This window comes from Leopardus geoffroyi, chromosome B3, assembly GCF_018350155.1.
Source record: "Leopardus geoffroyi isolate Oge1 chromosome B3, O.geoffroyi_Oge1_pat1.0, whole genome shotgun sequence".
NCBI classification, from domain to species: domain Eukaryota; kingdom Metazoa; phylum Chordata; class Mammalia; order Carnivora; family Felidae; genus Leopardus; species Leopardus geoffroyi.
In genome coordinates, this window is record NC_059337.1 from 82,292,847 (window position 1) to 82,320,109 (window position 27,263).

Below are 27,263 nucleotides of genomic sequence, written 5' to 3' on the forward strand. Positions count from 1 at the left end.
GGGCTCTGTGCTGGCAGCTGAGATCCTGGAGCCTGCTTCGGATTCTGTGTCTCCCTCTCTCTCTGCCCCTCCCCCATCACACTCTGTGTCTGTCTCTCAAAAATAAAATAAATAAACATTTAAAATTTTTAAAAAAATAAGTGGACCACATTGGGTGTTCCTGTCCTTTTTTTTCTCTCTGTGAACCTCATGGGAATAAGTCTGGTCAGAAAGTCAGTATGATAGCTCAAAGCTTGGATTCTGGAACAGAACTACTTAATATCTATTTAGTGGCTTTGTGACCTTGAATAAATTGCATAACTCCTCTATGCTTCAGCCTCTTTGTACAGTAGGGAAATTCATAAAGACTCAATGACTACATAAGTTATTAGAAGAATAGCTGGTAGACAGTCATCATCCAGATGTTAAGGATTGTTGTTTATAATACAAAATATGAAAAGCCTATAAAGCATTCAGCTATCATAATCCTAAATTGTGAAGTGTGAATATCTAAGGTGTGAATCCTCTTGGGGATTTAGAGGCAGATAAAGATGACCTGATTTGCTCAGTCAGTGCCTCTGGGGAATTGGGGTGCTTGATGCAAGATCTCCTTTAGAGTAAGTAAGCAAAGCTTTGGGGCAGCCAGACTCCGTGGGAAGATCCCTAGCTTCACCCTGTGGAAGTGTTCACAGTGGTGCAAGTGCAAGTGCATGAGCTTGTCTATATTTCAGTTTTCTCCTCTATAAAATAGAGGGTGTGGGAATCTTATAGTGTAGTGTCATTGTTAGAATTGAATACATTCCTGGCACATAATAAGTGCTCAATTAATATTAACCTGTTATTAGTTCCAGTCTATTTCCAAGTCTTTTATTCATTCGTATTTTTATTAGGCTTTAATGATATGCATTTCAATCTTGTTTTGCCCTTAAATATGTTGATTACTTCTTTTTATAAAGCAATAGGCAGCAACCGAACTCAAACTCTGGATTTGTTGGAGGAAATTCTTTCACATTGTGAGAATCAGGAATCTTTCTGGGCTCTTCTTTTTCCCAGTTGAAATTATTGTCAACAGTATTGTCAACAGTCATTCAGCTCCATTTATCCCTTCTGCATGAGAGAATAGAACTTCCCACCTGGTCAATTTTAGATAATACCATTCCATGCCTTTTTTTTTTTTTTTTTTTTTTTTTTTCTCTCTTTCCAACTGGCAGCCTTTTACTTTATTCTGGGATAATTTTATCAGGAATATTTTTATATTCTAAAGACATTCCATTCAACCTTTAGAAAAGAAGCTTAAATATTTCATAAAACATTTCAGTGTTTGAGTTTTCTTGTGGCATCAGAGTTAAAACTGCCTTAAACCATTTCATTTTCTCTTCAATCTTTTTTCTAAAAGCACACACCATATCCTCCCTTCTGTCAATTACTTACACTGTGTTGGATTTTGTGGGTAGGAACATTGGTAAATGTGTGAGGTAGTAGAATCTAAAACATCTCTTTTAACTCCTTGGCATTTTATCTTGAGCCTCTGGATCTTGGGTAGCACATTAAGTATACGGATTACCTTTCCTCCCCCTGCCCCTGCCAAAAAAAAAAGGAAGGAAAGGTAAATTGGAAAGTAAAGGTGAATTGCATTGAGTACTATTGTGTAAAACTCTGAATTAGGCATTTCATATAGGAACTATGTATATATGAATTAACCGGAAATGGAAGGCTAAATATAGACATTGGTAGATGTACGTATAAAATCTCAATGCATACTTTTGCTTTTAAATGGAGTTCTAAGTCTTCCAGTTATCAGAGCCTAAATAAAGCTTCCTTGTGGGTAGGGTAAGAGGATTGCAATTACTCGTTGGTAGCCATCGCTAATGTAAAGATTGGCTCCAAAGCCTGTGGCCTGTTTTAAAAAATTAAGCCAGATTATTCTTAAACTCTTGGCTATTTATGGAGAAATGTGATCCCCTTCAGACCTACTGGTGGACTAAGGAGATAGGGGAATCCATACTAACTTACAGGTTTAGAGGTTTCCCCTTCCACATTGTCTCATCTGATGATCTGAGACAGAAGTCACGACTCCCTCCTCTGCATGCCCAGAGCCTCGGTGCTCCCTCTCCTCTCACCTCATGGCTGTGGGGGGACTTTTCTGATCCATCTCCCCTGTGGCCTAGCACCGTGCTGCACACTTAGTGAGTAATCAAAGCTTTTTGAGTGAATTAGATAAAAGATCAAATTAGAACTTGTTAATTAAGAATGGTTTTTAAAAATCATTTATCAAGCCCTAGTTTTACATCAGGCCTTAAAATACATACATTTTTTTGAAATCCTCATGTAAACCCAAGATGGAAACTGCTGTCCCTATCTTACAGATGAGGAAGTTGAGATTCAGCGACATTAGGTAGCTCATTTGGTTTATGATGGTGGTAAGAGGTGGATGGAGCCTGGAATCAAATTCAGTTTTGTCTGGTTGTAGCAACTGTTCTCTTAATAATATCCATACTGGTTCATGATGGGGGTGGTTTTTCTTCTCTTTTAATATAACCTCTTCTACCCTCATGATTAATCCTCATTTAAATGTTTTTCAACTTCCAATTTCTGCCAGGGACTTAGATAAATTGTTAGATCAGTTGGCCTCTCACGATTTCCTGTGATGCCAGTGAGGCTCTCTGGAGTCAGGTTCTGAATCCACTATCTTCTGGCCATATGGCACTGGACAGGTCTCCCCTCTCAGGGCCTCAGTCTTCTCACCTGTAAAACAGGTCACAATACTACCTACCTCACAAGGTCTTTATGAAACTCAAACGATCTAATGGATATAAAATACTTTTAAAAGGTCATGGCACACAGTGAGGTCAGTTTGAAGGTTACATACTGTTTCAGCTAGCATCATTCAGATGAGATCATTCAGTGAATCTTTGAATCTTGGAATACTAAGAAAAAGGTAAATACTTTTTAATAAATGTTTACAAGATTCAACAATAGAGACTGAACACTTTTTTCATAAATATAGTGAAAATAGTTTACTTTTGTGATGCTCTTCAGATCCCTATCTGAACGCAGCTAATTTGATCTAGACGAGGTCAGACATCATGCTTGATTTCTTTCTCCACTGAGAAATGAGAATCTTTCTGGCGACACACACACACACACACACACACACACACACACACACACACTAAAACAACAAACAACAAAAATAAATTAGCAGTTGAAGTCCTTGGCTGAACTCCTGAGAACCAAGGGCCTTCTTCTCATGATTAAAGTATATCAGACTCATCTATAATTGAGGCAGTGATAAAATGGGCTAATTGCAGCATGTAACTGCCTGCATGTTTGGTTGAAATTTTCCATGAGTTACAAGTGAAATTTACAGTGATTTTTGCTTGCAAACAAACAGACAAAAGGTGTGTGTTCCTTGTTAAGCATCTAGCCTCATCAAAGACCTCCTTTCAGAAAAATTAACAGAAAATAGTGAATGTGAAGGTGGAAGCACTGGAAGTTTAGAGAATTTTGCCTCAGTGCCAAGACCATGAGGCTGGGAAGAATTGTTGCTTCCCTTTCATCTGGGTCCCGTGACATGTCTTTGAGAGTACTTTTGTTAGAGGTCAGTGTGGTGGGGCGAGAGAAATAGACTTCGGAGTGAAATGTGGGGTCAGGTCCCAACTCTGCCATTGGAAGTCACTCACCTTCTTTGACACTCAGTTTCCTCATCTGTAAAATGACCAGAATCAGAACCACTCCACAGATGTGTAACAACACAGCATCTACTTCCTGTCGTATATGCCCCCCTTTCCCCTTTTAGAGAAATAGGTTTCAATATCAATTTGGTCTAAAAATTATGTAATTCTATAAAGAAAAATTACCTGCTAGGCTTACAACACCATAACGCGGAGACTATGTCTCGTTTTATACTGTATTGCTATCTTCTGGTCCCATACCTGGCACCCAGGAAGGCTCTCCCTTTTTATTCCTGCTCCACATGACAGGCTTGCTGGAGGGCAACAGTAATCACCTCCACAGGTTTTATTTAACCAAACTAGGTTTGTGGTAGAGAGAAACAGGTAGGGACATAAAACAAATAATGGGCTTTCTTTAAAAACATTTTTTTAATGTTTATTTTTGAGAGAGAGAGAGAGAGAGAGAGAGAGAGAGAGAATGTGAGTGGGGAAGGGGCAGAGAGAGAGAAGGAGACACAGAATCCAAAGCAGGCTCCAGGTTCTGAGCTGTCAGCACAGAGCCCAATGTGGGGCTTAAAGCCATGAACTGTGAAATCAGGACCTGAGCCAAAGTTGGATGCTCAACTGAGTGAGCCATCCAGGCGCCCCAATAATGGGCATTCTTAATCTGTCATGAGGGTGTAGCTATGTGCAAGACTTGAGTGTAAATTTTCCTTGTGAATATGATCTTCAAATCTGAAAGTGTACATTTGCACACACTTTTTGCTGCTTAGTCTTTAAAAAGATTGATGCTTTAAAAATTTTAAAAGTAAGATTTTTAAAAAGCACTTCATTAAGGAACTTTTAAAATGCAAATGATTTGGAAGTGTGAAATGTGCTTTTCAACTGGTGGTAACAAGTCTAACTGCTTTCTCTTTCCTCTCACATTGGATGGCCAGGGTTTCTTCTGGGTGTTGAATCCTGGCTTGACTCTAGTGAAGAGTATACAGACTCTCAAAACATGTGTCAGATGTGAATATGCCAAGGGACCTATACAAAAGGATATAATCAAGGGGGGTGGCCTGGGAGGATTGGAGCCTGTGGACTGAGTCACACTAAGTGCTCTCCTGGAGAGCTTGGCAGGAGTCAGAGAAGCGTAATGGAAATGGACAATAAGGAAACTCGTGGTAGAAAAAGACGGGAGAGAGACGAAGCAGATAAGATACATCAACAGGAGTTTGAACAGTGAAGGCTGAAAGGTGGCCTTTCAGAAGTTTGTAATTCAGCCTGTAGCAATGAGTTGAATGTGCGTAAGATGTGCTTTTATATAGTGCGATGGCAGCATTGGATTATGTCATGAAGAAAATCTGGTTTTATAGTCATCTTGGACTCTCAGAATAAGTATGAACTCAGAATATTAGAGAAACAAACAGAGGTGGGTCACATAATAAGAATAAGAACAAATTTGGATACAGACAGAATTGTGATACAGGCAGAATATATTTCACAGAAACATCCAGGAGAGTGTTTCAACTCTTTATTGGTGGTAAATTTTTTTTAACTATTAAAATTAGTTGAATTGAGTAGGCAAGTGTTTACTCATGCTTTAAGTTCTGCTGAAATTTTTGCCTGAATGATGTTTATCTTTTTATTCTCAACAATGTCCAGAGGTGTGCTTTATATAGCGTAGGCACTTAATAAATATTAGTTTAAAAAAGTGAATGAGTGCCCAGTATTTGTTATACTAGGATTTGATCCTCATGATAAAATAAATAAAATTTTGTATTTTCCCCTGTGGTTTTTTATGTAACCTCATTTTCCTTTATTCACACCACAAGGACTCTACAGAGCTTCTGAAAATTAGCATCAGATATTCCCTGCATACATCCAAATGTGAATTCTCCTGCACATAGCATGCCTGGTTCGATATACTGAGTGGCACTTAGCTGGTCTTTCTAAGAAGAGCATATCATGATATGGGGATAGTACACAGTATACTGTCCATTACACAGTACACTGGAAAAGCACACACATAAAGAGGCTGGGAGAGGTGGAGAAACAGCAAGTGACAAAGGTATCAAGGATTGGATGGATTTCACTTTCATCTGCCTTTATGATTTCTGTTTATGTTTTTGTGGCTACACATACTAGCAGGAGGGGAGGTGGAAAGCTAAGAGCTCCCTAAGAGGAAGAAGTGTTTAGCATTTTATTATAAGATTGCAGGGATTCTCTGGATTTCTGTTGTGATGGATGGAACTTTTAAGCACTGGCAAGAAAAGAGTTGAGAAGATGTGCAACAAATGAAAATTGGTGAGGTAGGGATATAATTCAGAGGAAACCCAGAGAGAAGCCTTGAAGAGGACCTGTTTCATCTGTATCAGACAGCCTTGGTTTTGTTCTCTGGCTACGCTATGCAGAAAGATCATCCAGAAAGTTTCACCTGGGTCCCATGAGTTTGCCTAATCTGCACCTCATGGATTTCAGCTAACTCTGTAATCATGGTTCTGTTAGGAAATCTGTCACACATTGTTCAATACTCTTTGGCTACGACCAACCTTTTGTGATGAAGTACCCATGCGATCACATATACACACATTGTTTTGTTTGCTTGTCTTTTGGAGGAAGAGAAGATAATGAATAGTATATAACTGGTCATATTTCAAATAACATCTTTTACTATTTGTCTTCTTGGATTTAATCAGTTCTTTCCAAAATAATTTCCTTCCTGACTTAATGCTCTCCCCAGACCAATTTGCAGATAAAACAACTCAAGTCCAAATTCAATAGTAAGTACTATTTAATGATATAAAGTACTATTTCATCTCACAATTATCAACCATCTAGAGTCTGGTATTCTGATGAGGCCCTGTAGATGTTTCAGTAAGTCCATTTGGCCAACAAAGAATATCTTAATTTTTCATAGAATTTAATTATGAGAGCATGAAGAATTAGGACATCAGTTCTAACACACTCTATCATTGTTTCTGCTCACAGATTTACTATACATATCTGTAGGGATCTATGGTAATCATCAAGTCTGATAAGAATTTCTTATGTATTCTGAGTCATAGGCAGTCTACCAGAAAGATGGATTTGGGGAGTGATGTTTAAAACAGGTGGGAGGCTCGACTGAAAACAGGGAGCCTAAAGTAACATCTGTGTTAAAAGGCTCGAGTATTTGGAAGGAAATGAAAACAAAGCAACTCTCAAATTTATGGAAATGTAGAAAAAGAGCAGACAAACTGATACCCTCAATCTGTGAGAAAGGGCAAAAAGAATTACTTGGCATGGATTCCTACCATTGGGTGGATCATCAGAAAAATGCATTTGGTAGGGGAGTGCATTATTTGACATTCATGAAGCTATCCCTGTTGGACACATTTTCACCTCACCTGGAAGAAACACTTCTGAGTGATGACCAGAGGAAGTCTCAGTGAGGTCATTAATTTGGGATTGGAGGCCAGGACATGAGGCATGTTAAACAACCTTCTGGTTCCCAGCTCGGTCCATTGCAAATGCATAGGCCTTAGCTTCTAATTAAGATGACTCTAATATGATATTTTTTATTGGCTTTACCAAAACAACTTGATTAGGCTAGGTTTTCAAAAGGATGAGTGTGATTATCGTTTGACCTTTGCACAATAGGGATAAAATAGGGAAAGCTTTGGGTAGCTTTTCGAAACATGGGATAGATACACTACCATGTGGGATGATTGGCTGAGCTCTGCACAGGCCGGCAGCAGTACCAGAGCATCGTGGGACAATCTGATGGACTCCAGGTGTACCGATGACCACAGCTCTTCTCTATCAACCTTTGACAGACAGAAATGTGTTTCTGAGTGTTACTTGTCTGTCTTCCTCTTTACCATCCTTCTCGGTCCCATTTTCTCATTTCCTAACAATCATTTTGAGGCCAATCAACTGCTAGAATTAAGGGGTTATAAATCTTAAACTATTATTCAGGAGAAACTTTAATAACAAAGCCTAGCTTCAGGGCATCTCGGTGGCTCAGTCAGTTAAGCTTCCTACTTCAGCCTAGGTCATGATCTCTCTGGTCCCAAGTTCGAGCCCCGTGCCAGGCTCTGTGCTGACTGCCTAGAGCCTGGAGCCTGTTTCTGATTCTGTTTCTCTTCTGATTCTGTTTCTCTCTCTCTCCTTCTGCTCTTCCCCCACTCACACTCTGTTTCTTTCTCTCAAAAATAAACATTGAAAAAGAAAAAAACAAAGCCTAGCTTCTGAGAAGCATGATAAAATGAATTTTCACCTATTCTTAATTTAGCCTAAGGATATCCTAAGTTAAGCATTAAAAATATTAACCAAAATTAATCAAAAGGCAAATCTGAAGAACGGGTTAAGTTTAATAAGAGAAATAGCACTCCAAGCCATTTCAGTGAGTACAAATGTAGAAGACGGTCCTTACTCCTTTCGACCTCCAGGTGGTGCTGTTTACCTAGACACAGAAAACAGGCGCCCAGCCCCATTTCTTTCCCTTAGGTTCATAGCTGGGCTTTCATTTTTTCAAAATATTTTCCGTTTCTACAGATGTGTTCTTTTAAATGGTCAATAAATTTTTATAACCACTATTTGAAAAATTGCGAGATTACTGTGATTTGTGCTTCCTAGCCAAGAATATTTCTTTATGTGCAGGACACACCCAGTCAGGTGTTTATGTTTTTGTTCACTGATCCCACCTCCTCTACCCTTCCTTGCTTCTTAGAACCCATGCTCAGACACAGACAGTTGGGCTGTCAGTAGAACTCATCCAAATCCCTTTAAACACTTATGTGATTTAAAAATAGATATGTAGTTCAGTTAAGGCAACTCAACTCCATAGGCTTCTGAGTAAAGAACACCATCTTTACGGGAATGCTTTTATCCCCCAAATCCAGTGAGTGTTCCTAGCAGGCCTGACCTGATTTTTTGCTTTGGGGGCACTTGTCAGACACCAGAAATGTTTTGATGATTTGAAGACATCTTTACGAAGACATCTGACAATCCAATCCAAATTCCTCAGAAAAAAATGTTCCTAGGGAAAAACTGAGAGGGAGTCATGCACAATTTCTTTCCATTTTGATAGATTTCAGTGCTGGGAATCATGGAAATTCCATTTACAGTGTGGAACCAGAATGGGAGTCCAGTGGTATCAATTTTTACCATTGATGACGTTTGGGATTTTTTAAATTGCCTAAAGAAATGACCAACTAACATGCTTTTCTTGTCCTTTTCTTCCCCCTTCCCTTTTTTTGTGTCAAGGGGTTTGTAAACAAGCTGGATGAATTCATTCAATGGTTAAATGAAGCCATGGAAACCACTGAGAATTGGACACCCCCTAAAGCAGAGATGGATGGCCTTAAACTGTACCTGGAGACACACTTGGTAGGCAAAACTGAGTTGCTTTTGCTGTTAGTAATGGGAGGATTTTAATGCACTGCTTATTTGTTTATGGGGAGTATCATTTTTATTTATCACAAGACATTATATGCTAATGAAACCAAGTTTTAATGGGGCAAACTACAGAAGCTGAAAATTTACAGGCATTTCAGTATATTATGAAATCTAAATCCTCCATATTTCAAGCTATTTTTTCAAAACTTTTTCCAGGAAGGTGAGTAATTAACTTAAAAATACCTTAGAAAATATACTAGACCCTTGTTCTCTAAAGCTATGATTGAAGGCTTTCCTCTTCTTAAAAAATAAATAAATGAAAGAGATAATTTTGATGACCATTCTAAGCTTTCTAGAATTCTTGTAAAATTAATGAACCTCTCATTATCAAGAGGGTCTACATTATCTGTTCTACACTGGGTTATTTTAATAAAATATTTAAAACGATGATCTCCATCATTTTTGCTGCTATGTGGGTTTTTCAGCATATAATTAATACAACTGTCATTACACCCGTCCCTGTGCACAGGGAAAACCATGGAGGGGAAGTGGAAAATACTTGGATGAATATGCTTCTGAATATGTTAGAAGCAAGAATTATAGACTGGGGGACATTTGATGAACCTCATGAGGTTTTTACTGAATGCTTCAAATGGCCGATATCAATTATGAAGGGGTGGAAACCAAGTAGTGGAGTGTGATAAAGCATGAAGAAAAAGCACGTTGTCATAGGAAATGAAAATTCAAGCTTTAAGGATCTCATCTTTATTCCTTTCACCGATAGTATAAAATTGACAAAGGCAATGAACACGAATCCTTGGGTACCCAACTGTGGGGTTGATTTTCTGCCCCTCTTACACACTCAGAATTTGGATTGAATAAACATTGTGTGGGAGTCCTACCTATGCGTGAGTTCACAGGGTTCCAGAACGTTCCCTGTGATGTTAAATGAGAGAATGACAAAGAGGGAGGTGAGAGGGGGAAAGAGGGGAAAGAGAAAGAGGATGTTTCAGTCTTTTGGTGTTTGTGTTTTGCAGTATGTTTTATGTCATTGCAAGTAAAACAGACTCAAAATCCTATTGCTGCATGAAAATAGCTTTGTGGATGATAAAAGACACAAAACTATGTTTAAGAGGATGAGTGTATTGCTTCCATTTTTAAAGACCTGGGTTGATTGTGTGTAAAAATGCCAGTGACCCCAACTACCTTTCTTGTACATGGGTTTTTAAATATTGCCCTTGGTACTCAATTCCCTGTTGAGTAGAGCCTTGATTTTTTTTTTTTTTAAAGAGGGCATTTCATAATAGCAAGATAAAGATATTCAGTGCTTTATAATGTAAATTGTATTAATTAGAATGTCAACTTTTCACTGGCATTGTTCTGACAGAAATTCTAATCTGTGTTTAAACAGGAGTATATGAACTTTATTTCACATTAAGTGTGCTGTCTTAATTTCTCTTGATTTAATATTTTATGGAAAACACACATTTAGTTTTTGAGGTCCCAGAGGGCATGGGGACATACAAAGTGCTTTAACTCTAGGCTATTTATTGAAAGCCAGGCTAGAAGAGTATGAACCAGGGTCTCCCCTCTCTTCAGGAATTGAGCAACATGGCCTCTTTGTAACCAATGCACTCTCATCATTCTCAAGTCCCCATTACAGAGTTCCTTCCTTAGCATCCCTTTGTTGGCCTCAGCCTCATTCTAGCCCTAAACTATCTGCTAGAACTTTCTGTAAGAATGGAATATTCAAGGTTGCACTGTCCAACATGGGAGCCATTCACCACATGTATCTGCTGAGTGCTTGAAATGTGACTAGAGCAACTGAAGAAATGAATTTTTAATTCTAATTCACTTGATTTAAATGTAAATTGCCACATGTAGCTTGTGACTACTGTATTGTAGCCTTAATAAGTTGCAAAACTCTTTGCAGCTGACCATAATGAATTGCACGTATGTGTACCTGCCTCATAGTGACAGTCTCATCCAAAACATGAGCCCCATCATCCTCTTTACACTCTACATTGGATCCACAGCAAGGAGTCCTCCTTAAAATGTTTAGCTCTTAAAGAATAATTTTTTTGTTGCCTAATGATCAACACTTTCTTGAAATGAGTTTTCTCTACTATCATGTCTAATTATATTGGTTGGGATAGAGATAACATAGGAACATCTTTATCTCTGCTTTGCAAATAGTGAGGGGCTGTGTTCTCCAGCTCTGCTTAGTGAGTCTTAAGTCATAGTGACAATTTTGACTTGCGAAATTATGAGCAATCCTGGCCAACAGTTACTGATGACTTAGTGTGCATGGATCACCAGTGATACTTAAGGACACTTACTGAGTCACCGCTGTGCTGTGTGCAGTGTCTGTTACTCTAGATACAGCCGTTGTTTAAATGTCTTTCAAACAAACCCTGAGTTACTCTGTGTCCCTGAGGACAATGTCTACATTGTCCTCCTGATCGATACTGTCATTTATATTTTTTATTGTATTTCCTTACTGTGGTGCTGAGTTAATATTAAGTTATTCTTTTTCAAAAGAAGGCAAAAATATATACAAGTAAGAAAGTATACAAGTAAGCCCAGAGATTTATATCCTTGAATTCAGCTTGTGTAAGTCATTAGTATTCCTTAATGAGTGGGCCTGTGGTATTTGCAAGATTATCCAGGATGTAGAGATAGCTATACAGGTTTCTTTAAACACCTTTATAGATTCTATAATTTAACATTAAATCAGCAGATGTGCAAGCCCTTGAGTCCAGTGTCTTCCCTGGTTTAATCATGTGTTAGAATAGTTGGCACCCTGTAATGATCATTGTAAAGAAAAACAAACATAAAAACAATAACAAAAGTTGTACATTTATATTTTGATGTTTAATTCAATTATTTTCCATGACGGTAACCAAGGGTTTTTACCAACACAAATCAATTAAAGCTTCACAATACCTTTATGAGAGATATGAAAGAGCTTTATTTTAACTGTAAGAAATACTGTGAAATTGCGATGATACATCAATGATTTTCCATGATAATTAATCATCTGCTTGCAACCTGGCTGCTCCTTTCAAAAATACAATTCCTGTCTTCCTCGAAAATGACATTCTCAGGAAAATGTCATTCTGGAAAGGTATTCTGCAAGTAATGAACATCCCTCTTCTTTGAAAATCACTTTCAAAACAGTATTGTATACATATGTTTTTGGACAGATTCCCTTTTTCTTCACCTCTGTCAACTTTTTTTTAAAAGAACTTTATTGGAGTATAATTGACATGTAATAAATTGTATGTATTTAAAATACATATGCCTACAAGTTTCAACAAACTGACAAATGTATGCACCCATAAAACTATCCTCACAACCGAGATAGTGAACATATCCATCACCTCCAAAAGCTTCCTCCTGACCCTTTGTAATTCCTTCCTCCTTTCCCTCCTGGCCTTTCCCTAACCCCTAAGCAATCACTGATCTGCTTTTGTTATTATAAAGATTATTTTGCACTTTCTAGAATTTCACATAAAAGAAGTCAAACAATGTGTGTCCTCTCTCTCCCTTTTATTCTCGTCTCCTCTCTCTCTCTCTCCTTCTCTCCCTCTCTCTCTCCTTCCCTCTTTCTCTCTCTCTCTCTCCCCCTCCCACTCCCATTCATCTGGTTATTTTTTCACCCAGCATACTTTGGTTTCTTTCACCCAGCATACTTATTTGGACGTTACATATTTCAACTGTTTATTCATTTTGATTGCCGAGCAATAGTCCATTATAGAGATTTATCACATAAATCTTCATCGACAGATTTTGGACCTTTAGGCTGTTTCTCTTATCACCTTTTTTTAGTGGCTTAAGAAACAGAAGTTACCAAAAGCTACATTTGACTGGATGCATCATAAATAGAAGAATCATAAATAGTTCTGGGCAGACTATTTAGATTTTTTCCTTTAAGATAATTTATAATATCTTAGCGTGCTTAAGAGTAAAGCAGCAGAGAAGGACAGCAACTTCTCCCTCTAGAGATTTCATTTCATGTCCATTTGCTTCTGAAAACATAATTCTGATCTCCCAAGTGGTTTTTATGTATGCCTAATTCACCAAATGGGCACCATATCATATGAAACCAATTGTAGGAAAACAGGCCAATAGATTTTTCAGTATACAGCCAATCAGATATCTAGTTGGAGAAAGCAAAGTCTAGCTGACCCCAGATAGCTGTGTAAGAGTTAGGACAAAGAACTAAGCACAGAGCCTGTATTAAACTTGGGAGATAAATTTGCATAGGTGGTACCATGTCATGTTGGGCAAACATTAGCCAACCACATAGAAATAGCATTAGAGAAACAATATTCTTCATTCAGCTTGATGGATGAGAAAACATGGGGGAAATGGTGGTGATGAGTTCATGTATATCAAGCACCTGTGAGTGCCAGGCAGTTATGTAGGTACCAGGAATACATGATGAATGAGTTTGGCTTCTTCCTCCCAGAGATTTGCAATCTGAGGGACATGACCATAGATAAAATGTAGTCATCTATAGAGCCATAAATGATAAATGTAATATAATTTTTTAAAGTTTATTTATTTTGAGAGAGAGAGAGAGAGTGTGTGTATGTGCACATGGGCAATAGTGGGAGGGGCAGGGAGAGACAATTCCAAGCAGGCTCTGTGCTGTCAGCATAGCACAGAGCCTGATGCAGGGCTTGATCTCACAAACCATGAGATCATGACCTGAGCCGAGATCAAGAGTCACACGCTTAATTGACTAAGCCACACAAGCACTCTGATAAATGTAATATAATTTTGATCAGTCAACTTCTTGCAGGAGACACAAAGTACTCTTAGGAGCACAGAGAGAAGTTTTATTAGTCCTTCCTGGGAGTAAAGAAGGCTCAAAGAAGTAATTGGATGTAGACCTCACAGGACATACATGATTTGCTGGATAGAGAGGGGAGGAGAAGAGATGGAAGGAAATTTTATGGGCAAGTAAGGAAGGTGTGGTGAACCACGTCATGTGGCTGAGAACCAGGTTGAGGTTGATGGTCAGATGGTGAAGGAGACTGAGTGTCTTTTTATTGGATTGAACATTTCTTTGGGAGCAAAGGGACTAAGTGACAGTTTGATTTTATTTTAAAACAGGAGAATGACATGAATCAAATGTAAATTCCATTAGGTTAGGGTCAGTTTGACATAGATTAACTGGATGAGGTCCATGGCTTAGAGAGAAAATAACTATGGGGATAATAGAAAATGTATTTGAGTATAATATTTGAAAGATAAGCTAGTGCAGACATTATCAATTTCTTTAATGTGATTTTTTTACTTACTAATATATGAATATAACACAAAATTCTAAAGGTAAATACAAGAAGCTAGTAAAAAAGTAGAAAGTCGAAAGTAAGCCTCCTACCTCTGTTCACCCAGTTACCAATTCTCTTGCTCTGAGGCAACCAGTGTTACTTGTTTCTTTATAGTCTTTCAGAGTTAGTCATGGTATCTGAAAACAAATGCATATGTGTACTTAACTATGGTCCCTTGGTTTATGCTACAATAATTCAAAATCAGTAAATGTAGAACTACTTTATGCTTTTGAATGGCTGCATAATGTTCCATTTATGAATATGCCATAATTCATTTAGCCACTTCTTTATTGATGAAAACATAGGTTGTTTGCAGTCTTTTTAAAAATTTTAAACAGTGCTTCAGTGCATATCCTTGGATATTCATCATCTTGTATTGTTTTAAGTATATCCTTAGAATAAATACCTTACATATGAAATTTCTGGGTCAAAGTTTTGCACATTTAAAATTTTTATGTCTTGCCAAATTGTCCTTGATAGAGATTGTACCAATTTATACTCAGCAAGGCATGAGAACGCCCTATCTGCACATCCTTGATATTGAAGTATGTTATCACATTGTTTGATCTTTGTTCCTTTGATAGTTACAAATGACAACTCATTGTAGTTTAGTTTGTATTTCTTGTATTATAAGTGGAGTTGAGTACCTCTTCATATTTTTAGGAGTCATTTGTGTTTCTTCTCTGAAAACTGTTCATATTCTTAGCCTATTTTTTCTGCTGGGTCATTGGCTTTTTGCTTCAAGATTTATGGGACCTTTGTATATATTAAGGAAATGAGTCCCTGGTCTGTGATGTGAATAGAAAGTGTATTAAAAATATGCTATTTTTGGAATTCTGTTCCAGAAGAACCCGGATATCTCAACAGTTTGAGGAATCCAGGCTTTGGCAGACCTCAAAGCCAGGCTGATAAGCATGCAACAGGTCTCTCTACCCATGGCAAAAGCATGTTCAGATTCCAGTCCTGGAAAGACCAGTGTATTCCAGGGAGCTTGCTTACCTAGGCATGGGTGGAACAAACCTAAGATCAGGGAATCTTTTGTAGAATGCATGGAGTAAGTGATGTACAAGCCATGAGAAACCTGGAGAGGATGTGAGTTAAGGTCAGGTGGGACTTAGGTAAGAACAGAGGAGAGGGGATAGATTAATGAGAAGGGGAAGGATCAGAGTTCTCTTTTTGATGCTGTCTCTTGAATAGTTAGAAACTTCATTGCCAATGTCTATTTCATTTTTCCCTAGTCTCCCCTAATATCCTCAAGAACACCACAGCAAGGCCTGATACCCCACAGCTGACAGAAATCTGACCAAGACTTGAATGTATTGCAGAGTGTGGAAATTGGCAGGAAGCTTCTCTGTGTGGAGTGGGACCGAATCTCTATGGCCTTCTGGGGGTGTGTGAAACCAGTGAATGTGAACATTACGAGGAGTTTTTACATGGGAAAGAGGGGGCAGATGTTATAAGAACTCATTGACCATCAGGGGCATGTGCTGAAGGTGGACTTTCATGCAACTGCTGATATTATTGCACTCTAGTTGGAGAAAAACATTATATTCACTGGAGAAAATTCAAGCCATATAAAAGAGCATAAAAATAAAAGTAAAAAGTCTTACCCTCCCTTAGATAACCCACATAAACAGTTTGTTCTATATCCTTCTGGACCTCTTTATGTAACAGTGCATACATTTTAAGAATTTTTAAAATTCATATTATACATACTGTTGAATGACTTGCTTTTTGTACCTAAAGATATCGCAGTCATCCTTCTGTCAGTACATGAAGATCTACTACACATTTTCATTTTAGCAGCTCCTTAATATTTTATTGTGTGGATGTACCACAATTTATTTAATCATTCCCATCATCATTAAGTTGCCTCCTTATTTATGCTTTTACAAATAATACTGCAATGAACATTCAGTTTTTTGTTTTTTGTTTTTTTTAATTAGTTGGAAATCTTCTTGTTGGCCCCTTAGTGTCTGTCTACAGCAGCAGCTCAGGCCACCCATGTGATGAGGGTCCATACTCTTGGGGAAGCTTTTGCCATAGGTCTGGAAAAGTGGTAGGGTCCATGTTGATGTGTATACAGAGGTTGAGTCTGTGTTTATAGGGGTAGCTTTTAAAGCCCACCTTCTAGAACTTAGTTGTTTATTTTAGGATTGGTACCTGCAATTTGAGGTGGCTACCACAAGGTGGCACAAAAACACCAAATCCTGCAAACAATGCTTCTATCTTGGTACCTTTGAAAGGTTTGAAAATATTTCCTTACTGTGCCATTACCCTATTTATAAAGACAGACTGGATTAAACTGCTAATGTTCCTGGCTAACAAAATCTCCACACAGATACTTCCATGCATGTATCATCTATATTTAGAACTTCATGTTACATTGTTTTATTAAATAGTTTTTATTTGTTTCATTTAAATAAAACAATATACTTCTCACAGAGCTTTTAGCCATACAAGAAAATTTCTCAAAATACATTCAGCTGTTTTTCTTTTGTTTGCTCTCCTGTCTCTATGTCTGCTCCATTTTTCACTGCTCGAAGTTAAGGGATGATGGGCTTCCCTTTTTCCCACTTCCTGGTGCCCACTGCTCCCTGGCTACCTTTCTCTGCTGAGATGAGAGGCAGTCCTGGCCCAAGAAAGCAGAGCTTCACAAGACCAGCAACTGCCACTGTACAGCAGCGGCTGTATTGCTCAGCTAATGGGAGACAGTCGGTTAGACTTCAAAAGCCCAAGCTGTGTGAGTTTGGCCGCCACTTCCCTGAGCCTTGCTGAGCAGAGCTGGTGGCCTCATCGGAGCTTTGAAGTTCCATTTGCTTGTTCCCCTTGATTCCCATCAGTTTAAGGTAACTAGCTGAGAGTTTAGTAGGGAGCAGCATTACTTCTCTTTGGGGGATTTAAAATACTCAGCTCCCAGCCTTGAGTTGCTTCCTTTGGTGGCTTGGGAATGGAAAAGTCTGTCGCGAATTTGTAAGGATGCAGGCATTTTTAATTAGATGTGTGGGGACAGGAGGCTCATTTTGGACATGTAAAAAGTCCTGGACCACATTCCTTTGCTCGTGTAACTAATTCTGTACCTCTAGGAGACATATAGCATTGTCTTCCATTTTCAGGTTAGGAGTCCCGAATTGCTCACAGCACCTGGGAATGTACTTTTAACTGAACTCGGTTTAAGCACTTGAGCCATGATACCCAACACTTCTCATCATTTTGGAAATTGTTGGTGGCAAAACATTTTACTAATTTATTATTTTGTTTATCGCTCTTTTTAGGATGTAATGACTGTTTTCAATTAGAATGCCAGGGAAACACCACATTTGTTAAACACTTCCTGTTTAGGGCAGTGATATACTAAGGGCTGAAGAGAAATTTTGTAGACTGGCTTTGCACTATGAGGGTTCAAACACAGGCTGCTGGACACTGAACAAAAGCCAGCGCATGTCCTAACTCAGCTAAGTCAGGGTGCCACCTCTCTTCCTGGGGAGACACATGTGCACATTCTATTTACCTACTGCATGACATGGAATTTTGGACCCTTGAAGCAGTTTATCCAATATAAGGGATATTAAGGTAAGAACTTCAGGCCTGAAATAGATCTGCCGTATCTACCGAGGATTGTTGCGAAGACCAGATAAACATGTTGTATGTGAGGATACTTGGTTCATTTCAGGGGAATCGTGAGCATTTTTGTTGGAGACATGAGAAGAATATGTGGCAGGAGAAGTTGGATTTCTTCCCGTCCACCCAGACTGTCACCTACTTGAGGGGACGGCTTGCGTGTCTCTTTGCTGTCTCCTCTGACACCCAGCCTGTGCATAATAGGTACTAAAAATATCTGCTGGAGGAATGAATGAGCATTTGTAAGAGCAGTGTTACAACCATTACAGGCAGCAAATTATAACTAATATTGTAAATCAGCAAACAATAACTGAGAATGTCTGCAAGTTAAATTATTTCCTCTACTATTTCCAAACCAAAATGGACTCTAGTCACAGAGTTTTCTGGGTATTGTCTGGTATATTTGTGACTAGAGAAAGGCCTATAGAGGGGAAAAAAAAAAATGGAATGCTTTCTTCTGTTTTCAGGACATAATTCATTTCCTTTGTCAGAAAACACAAGGAAAATAAAAATGTTAACTCAGATATTAGAAAGATTTGAAAAAATTCCACAGGTTAATGTTACTGTTTCAAAATATAAAGAATAAATGACTAGACAGGATGTTAATGATTTGACATTACAAAATTTATTAAATTTATTTTTAAAGCAGTTTGGTTCCCCCTCTCAAACGCACGAAGCATGTGGGAGTTGGAATAGATCTGCCCCAGGCTGCCAAACAAATTTTTAATGGAACTGGAGTCCTTCAGGGATTGTCCTAAATCCACATAATATTCTTAAGTTTTGGTGTTTGCACTGGGACCTGTATATTAGCAGATGTACATGTGAATAATATACTTATATCCATCCATCACCTTGGTGACTCCACATCTGTAGGGCTGCTGCACATCAATTATTCCACTGCAGGGGGTTGAGGGATATTTGGGCCAGCATTGACCTCTTTTTCAATCAGAGCCTCAGAGCACTGTATTCTGGAAGTCAAATGGTCCCTTTAGACAGAACCTCTGTTTGAGAATCTGTTTGGCCTAATGTGGCCATGCTAGGAAGTCAATGTGATCACCTGTGCCAGGTGTGAAGGTGGCATCCGGAAGAGCAAATGAAAATTTGCTCGCTAAGAGGTACTGTCAACATTTAGGATCTCTCCCATGTATCTAATTCTCGCATAAGATATTAGCAAGTCTATCAGAAAAGAATGTCAACCTTAGTAAAACACATTTACCTTCCACACACACAGAAAATGCAACTGTTTGTTTGAAAGAAATTGTGATTTGTTTGAAGAGCTAAATTCACTTTCAAATGCTTGGAAATGTTTTTACTATCTGAGGTTTTAGGAAGGAAGTCTTCTCAGGAAGAATGAGGATTTTTGTCTTTATATCTGAGTGCTTCTTCTTTTTTTAAGGAAAACAAAATTTTTATAATGCTTATATTTTTTATCATAAACTTGGCATTTTTTCCCTCAAGACTACATAGAGCTTTTACATTTTTTAAGCTTCTGATATTATACCTGGAGGTGTGTTGCATGTTGTCATAACTGATAAATGAGTTGCAAATGTAGCCACTTCGTTTTGTTGGGGAGATATACAATTGTGGTGGTGGCTGACCATTTATTTAATTATATGGTAAGTACCATATGATGAGAGGGTAAAGTTGAATTGATGATTTAGGCTATCTCAGCCAGGGTACGGTTTACATGGTAATTACACTGGGATCATCTAAGTGTAATTGGCAAGTAATTTTGTAAGTGAAGGAACATGACAGCTCATTTACATGGTGTTCACTGAGTAAAATTTGGGGACATTTATCAACCACTTTCAAGTGAAGAGTGACTATACCAGTATCTCCCAAAGTGCCATACACAGTTTGAAAGCTACATGGAAGGTTTTTGGTACAAATCTTTATTTGTTCTGCGAACATTCGTTAGGTGTGTCCTGTGTACCAGGCACTGTCCTAGGCACTGTGGATTCAAAAATGAGTGAGAAGGAACTCGAGGAACTCATGTATGGGAAGCAAATGCATCGCCAATAGTTACCCAACATTGTAGTAAGTAGAGTCTTGAGGTCTGCACAGGTACGGTGGGTGTTGAGGAGAATGTGGAAGCCTAGAGGACAGAAGAAAGTCAGGGAAAACTCGCTAGAGAGATTGACACCGGAGATAAATCTTAAAGGGTGAGCATGGCTTAACCAGGGGAAGGGGAGAACTGTCCCTGCCAGTCTTCATCAGAAGTAGCAGCAAGACCAGAGTCTCAGAGGAGCAAGATGGCTGGTGTAAGCTGGAAACTGTAAGCAGTTCAGGCACATTTCAAGGCAGACATTAGACCTGAGAAGCAGACTTGGCTAGGATTCTAGAAGACCCTATAGGTCATGATAGAGAAAGGACCTTATCCTGCAACACTGGGAAACCATTAGAGGATTTTGAGAGAAGGAGCATCTTTTTCAGAGTTGTTTTCGGGGCAGGCCATTATGTGTAAGAAGATGTTTTATTGAGCTATTACCATATGCCAGGCTCTGTTCTAGTGGTAACAAGGCATTTGTTTTCCACAGTAACCTCGTGAAGTAGGCACTAACATTTCTCCCTTTTTACAGTTGAAGAAGCTGTGTACCCAGAGGTTGCCCAGAGTCACACAGTGGGTGATGGAGGAGCTGAGATTTGAACCCAGGCTGTCCATTTCCAGAGTTTGTGCTGTCACCAGCACCTACATTATGTCATGACCTCCTTGACACAATTGCTGGCAACTGACTGTTTATAAGATGCACATCTTTCATCCCTCATTAGACTGTGAGCTCTGTGCGGCCAGGGGCTATATTCACCTAATTTACAGCCACATCCTGCATGCTTAGGACAATGTCTGCACCTTGACAGGCATGTGACAAATAAGGAATAACTGTAGTTTTGAGGGACCATGACAAAAGATTGTTGAAGTCATCCTAGCAAGGAGTGATATGAAGGCCTGAATCTAAGGCAGTGTTAGTCAATATGGAAGAGTAGAGTTGGGGAAATAAATTGGCAGGACTCGGTGAGTGATTGGACGTGTGGATTTTGTTGGCATATTCTCACGATGTTTCTGATTTCCAACTCCTACACTGGAGAGATGACTTGGCAAAAGAATCTGAAGCAGAGGAAAGCTCGTGCTGCTTTTCACAGAGCTCTTAAATTCCTGAGAACAAATGTTGCGGACTCAGGATGAGAAGTTAGAAGAGACTTCCCTGGAGATAGTTAAAAATAGAATGAACACATCTGCCCAGGATGGTTGAGGGACAGAGCTGCTCTAGGGTAGATGAATGGTTAGATGGCCTTTGGGATTCTTCCCCCTTTGAAAATTTTCTAGTTTAGAATAAATAAAAAGTCTCCCCAGCCACCTATCCTTAGCTGCCTGGCTGAAAGATAAAATCAAAGTGTCCAAGGACTGGAAAATACTGAGTCCAAATGCCTGGACTGTAGAGAAGGAAACAGAAGCCGAGAAGGGTTAGATGATTCACCCAAGAGCGCACACTTGAGGCAAAAGGAAGCCCCAAATCATTGGCCTCTCAGCCTGTGCACCCTCTTCCCAAATCTCAGGTAGCAGCAACAATCTTTTGGTGCCTGGTGTGGGCAGGCCTGTGCTGGATGGTGGCGCTAAAGCAAAGAGAACGTGATTGGTGTCTGCACTCAAAGAGTTGATAGAGCCTCAACAATAAGTGCTACCTGTCACCTAAAGATGGCATGAAGTACCATTTACTACACAGCACATTTGGAAAATAGAGAAAATGAACTTAAAAGTCGTAATGATTTCTCTTTAGTTCCACTTATTTCTGGGCACTGCTTCAGTGCTTTACAATCATTATCTCTAATTCTTACAATAACCTAGAAGTTAGTGTTATTTTCATTTTATGTTTTGTAAAGCTAAAGCACTGAGAACTCATTCCGTAAGATTAGACTCTGTTACCTGCAAGTTCTACCCTGCGCAAATGATGTTAACATTTTGTTGTGTTTCCCTACAGTCTTCTGTTCCTGTGCACTGGGACTATTTATTTACAAGCTATACTGTTACCATCGATATAGTTTTGAATCTTCTTTTTTGGCTTGTAATGTGTTCTGTTCTGTGTACTTTTCACGTTATTTCATAGTCTTCATTTGAATGGCTGTATAATATCAAGTTTTTAGGAAGTTTTTTTTTTTTTAGGATTTTTTTTAAGTTTATTTATTTATTTTTGAGAGTGAGAAAGCCTTAGCTGGAGAAGGACAGTGAGAGAGAGAATCCCAAGCAGGGCTCTGTGCTGTCAGCACAGAGCTCAACTTGGGGCTTGATCTCACAAACCGTGAGACCATGACCTGAGCTGAAATCAAGAGTAGGACACCTTAACTGACTAAGCTACCCCGGCGCCCCTAAGGTGGTTCTTTTTTCTTTTCTTTTAATGTTTATTTATTTTCGAGAGAGAGAGAGAGAGAGAGAGAGAGAGAGAGAGAGAGAGCACGAGTGGGGGAGGGTCAGAGAGAGAGGGAGACTCAGAATCCAAAGCAGGCTCCCAGCGCTGAGCTGTCAGCACAGAGCACGATGCCAGGCTCAAATCCACAATCTGTGAGATCATGACCTGAGCCGAAGTCAGACGCTTAACTGACTGAGCCACCCAGATGCCCCTTAGGAGGTTCTTAAACAAAGAAGTGTTTACTCATAAAAATCTTTCAGTTCTTGGCACATGTGGCATTTGGAAAGTATATTTTACATTTTGAGGACCAGATGATCATCCTCTGTCGATGGCACTGGGCAAAGGAGAAGAGGAACTCCCAGGCTCGGCACAGGGGATAGGGGCTTTCTTCCTCAGCAGGAGCCTCTGTGGGAATGCAGCATGGTGGTAGGCATAGCTCAGAGTGGAGTCTGGGCAAAGATGGCCTGAGGCGGGTAGCAGGTGACTTTTTAAGCCTCTGCTTCTTTCTGACTGAACACACATTCTTCCTCCTGCCCTTGTAAAAAAGCAAGTTTTCATTTTCTTAGGGTAGTAAAAATCTTTTGTGTGAAGAAAAAGTGTCATCAAGTGCCTTATTCATCAGCATATATACCATCTCTTTAAAATGACAGTGGGAGTAAAAGTTCATCAGTTCAATATGTCTTTCACATTGGGAGACTCCTGACTAATAACCTCTGGTATTTATCATCAGAACAGCCAAAGAACTAAATTCTGGCACATGCTGCTCTCACACACTGAGAAAAACTTAAAAAGACAGAAGATTTTCTCCATTTTTTTCTTCTTTCATTCATTTAGAAGAAAAGCATACCTTTTTTTAATTAAAAAAAATGTGAGCATGCAGAAACATCTGGCCTCTATTACCATAGCAGCCTCCTAAATGGCCTCCTTGTCTCCAGTCTGCCCTTTCAAAATCAACTCTACACAACAGCCAGAGAGATCCTTCTAGAACACAGAACTACACCAGGCATTCTCCAGTGTTGCTGACATCTTCTTCCCCGACTCTTTCAAGGCCCTTGGAGTTAATTACCACGTGTAGCCACAACTTCCACCTCCCCTGCTTGTACCCTGTCCCGGCCACACCAAGCTGCCTATGGCTCCCCATTTCCTGCTACAATAAGTGATATGTCCAGGCCTGCATACATTTCAGTCCTTTCTCCACAAGGTCCCTGCAAGGCTCGGTAGAACCTAGCTCCCAGCTGGGGTTCCCAGAGCACGTATCAAGCCTTTACCACACTCCTTTGTGGTATACACTCCTTTGGAATACAGCCCACAGTCTTGGTATCTCTCACAGCATAATACTCTAATTAAAAAAATAAAGTAAAATACAAATCTCATTTGGCAGGGCATATCATTCATTTTGCTTAAGGCCCACCATTCTCTAATTCTCTAAACAAACCGTAATTCCACATTTATTCTATGCTGGGTCGTATGAAGCTACTGGCTTTTTAAATTCTCTTTTACCCAAAAAGATTATACGCTGCTTGTGCCAGGATAGTGTATTGTTACCTTTTGTATCTATAGGCCTGGCAAAGACTTTTCAATGAAATATCTATTGTGTTGATTTATGCTTTAAAAAAATACCTAAAATTAGGTCGGGAAAGACTCAATAACTTATTTTTGGCCTCTCTGATTGTTTACCAACAACCCCAAAACTCATGGACCTCGATGGACCTGGCAGACATTAACAGTATTTCATTGGATGATTGAAAGTCTATGTTCATGATACATGCTGCTAAGGCTAGCAACTTTGTATCTGTAAGCTTCTGAATGTGATTACAGTCTTCCCCACTCTCTCCTGTACCAGGAGATCCATATCTCTTCTTCTCATTCCCCTGGAGTAATCATCCTTTCCATTTGTCATAGTTTTGTCCATCAAAGTATACATTTCCTTGATTTCATTTCGTACCTACATGACTGCCATACTTCCATCAAACTGGGCTCTTCAGAAATTTGAATAGAATTGAATGAGATGTAATATTTCATCTGTTTTGTGAAGTCTGATCATGGACAAAGTAGCAGTCAGTGTGCTTACCCAAATTTAGACCCTGCCAAGGAGTAATGCACTCAGATCTATCTAAGCTGGTGAAGCTAGAGATTGCAGTTATGGAGATACCCATTGGTCAACCTCTGATGTACCATCTTTTTGATAATCCTTTGTCTCAGTCACTGTATTTTCCATTTCCTTAGTTATTGTTTTCTAGATGCTCAATTACATGCTGCTTTGAAGATACTAAAAGATATTTGGTGTCTCATAGAACCCAGACTACTCATATTTATGGAATTTCATATAATCACTGACATAGGAACGTGGTACCCACCTATTGCAATGTGGTTGCCATAAATTAAATCTTCAGAGAATGCCCTGTATTTTCAGGGAGTACTGTGGATGTTGCAGAAGGACTCTATAGTATAAGGCATTGCTGAGGAAATGTGTCAGGAGCATAAGAATGGAAATGTGTCCAACTATCAGGTTCAAGGAAAAAGAAAAAGAAAGAAAATAAAACCCTTTTGTCTAAGCTTCCTTCCCTAGGGAAGAGGCAGGGGCAGAATGGGGAGAGCTTATTACAGACCTTAGCGGCCAGAAATTTCATTGGCAATTTTGTTAGCATGCCTGCGTGACTGCCTTCTCAGAGGTCCATTGTGAATTCCTTAGTTGATATTATTAATAGTTAATGGGTGCACCTGAAATCAAGCAATATTGGGCTATTTGGGTAATAGACATATTAAATGGGTCTTTTCTACAGCATCAAGCTTATCAGCTTATCTTTTTCCTAATAATGAATATCTCATCTTTTCCACTTGCCTAATCAAATGCTTCCACATCATCTTGAGGCAGAACCAGACCCAGCTGCATCTATTCTATACTCGTGGCTTCAATTACTTCAAATTACCCAACCTACTCACAGGTCCTTAGTTTCTCTTTTGCTCAGAGACATAGGCCTGATGCACCTCTTCAGAAGCTCATGATTACTAACCATTCAGCACAAGTCTGTTGTAAGTAAACAGAGAATCAGAGAGAGCACTAGGCTAAATGTACAGTTATGAGGAAATCTCTAGAAAAGATTTCTTCCTAAATTTTGGCACTCTTGGGTTGATCTCAAGTGTTTTTCTTTTCCCTGTCCCTTCTCCCTGAAACACATGTGAGCCTTTTTCTGAGTGACATTGCTTCAAGTTGAGGATTTCTACTGCAGTGGCAAAAAGTAAAGGCAGCCATATTTTGGCTACAAAATAGTAAACATTTATTTTTTCATAGATATTATACTGTTTTTATTGACCACAAGCATTAGGCTTCCATACTTTGCCATGCTTTCTTTTATCCAACCATATACCTGTAGCTGAATGAGGACAGTACAAGAAACAGTGAATAAATAACTCATGGGGAAACTTAATATTGTCTCTTTCCATTATGTTTGGATAAAAATTTACTATTTCTTATGCCTCTTGTCAGATGAAATGGTTCATCATTTTGGAGTCAAAACTTTTTTTAGTCAAAATTCTTACCTTTATACTTGATGATTTGATCTGTCCCTTAATTTCCAGTTTCTTTTATTCTCCTTTTTCCTCCAAGCTTTAAAAAGACCCTCTAAAATAAAGAGAACCCAGACTCACTACTGAACATCCAAGATGACTCAGGCTGTCCTGTGTTCTCCTACATGTTCAGGTGCCCTTTGATGCCTGAGGTCATGTTTTAAACCCCTTAAATCACTGTTACTCAGTATTACTCAGTCCAGTGTATAGAATAGGCATGATACATGGTTTTTAAATGAATGAATGCATGAATAAATGATACCTGATTTCACAATTTATGGTTGTTTAACCTCTTTCATCCAAATTACATTCTAACTGGGTTTGTATCATCTTGAACTTCTGTTATATATTCTTAATACTAAGTTTAGTGCAGTCCATATGGCTATTGCTTTTGGAGTCCTATCATGGAGAAGCCAAAATTTGACACACAGTATTTCAAAATTCATGTTCTAGTTAATCAACTCAAGGGATTGATTTTCACCCTGAAGAGTAACCATTGATTCAACAGATTGGTTACTATGATTGCTCTCCTTTGGACAGTCTATGGTTGGAATGCCTTATAACATTACAGAAATGGAAAATCTTTGGAAAATCATCTGTGGTTCTTGAAATATCTAAATGGAAGCCTTCCCCTTCAGAGAGTATTATCAGTCTAGTTCAACAGAGAGCCATTATTTCTGCAAATTTATTGAACATCTTGGAGATAAATGTGAAACTGGCATTTCTTTAAAATTGCTTGTAATTTGGTAGCCAAATGTAGAAATAAAGCAGAATACAGTATGATAAATTCTGTAGTAGAAACACATACAAGGAGCAGAGAGAAGGGGTGAATTAACTCCATGTAAGGCATGAGAGAACGCTTCCTGAAATAAATACCTCTGGGTTGGGATTCCCCCATTCCAGCAGTTTCTGGTTTTTGGATGACTATTGTGAGTGAAAAATGCCCCTGATGTGCTTGATGTATTTATTTTTAAAGGAGAGTCACAATGTAAGAAATAAACTTTTAAAAATCAAAGATTTGGAGAGTATTTGACTCCTCAGTATAGCACCTGAATCCACCTTGATGTTCTCTGGTTTGCGTGATAGCTGAGAAAACTGCTGAATCCAACCCCTACTATATTAATGGATTTATGTATGCACACATAAGGCTAATATATTTTATGTTGCCAATTTTTTTATGGTTTCATAAATAGTACTATCACTAACATTTTTAAAAAGTGAAGAAAAGCGCTCATATGTGCTGGTAGAAATGCAGTGTATTTTATAGAACACTGCTACTCTTGATATAGCCTACGGGATGTGACTTTTCATAA

The 27,263-nt window shown here is 38.8% G+C and overlaps 1 protein-coding gene across 6 annotated transcripts in view; it reads left to right on the forward strand.

Moving 5' to 3' along the window:
- Positions 1-27,263, forward strand: part of AKAP6 (A-kinase anchoring protein 6) — a 483,440-nt gene that overhangs the window by 226,663 nt on the left and 229,514 nt on the right. For all 6 annotated transcript variants that reach the window (XM_045450650.1, XM_045450656.1, XM_045450655.1 and 3 more), the window contains exon 5: positions 8,886-9,008. In XM_045450650.1, the coding sequence (XP_045306606.1) occupies positions 8,886-9,008 (123 nt within the window). The remainder of the gene's footprint in view (positions 1-8,885; positions 9,009-27,263) is intronic.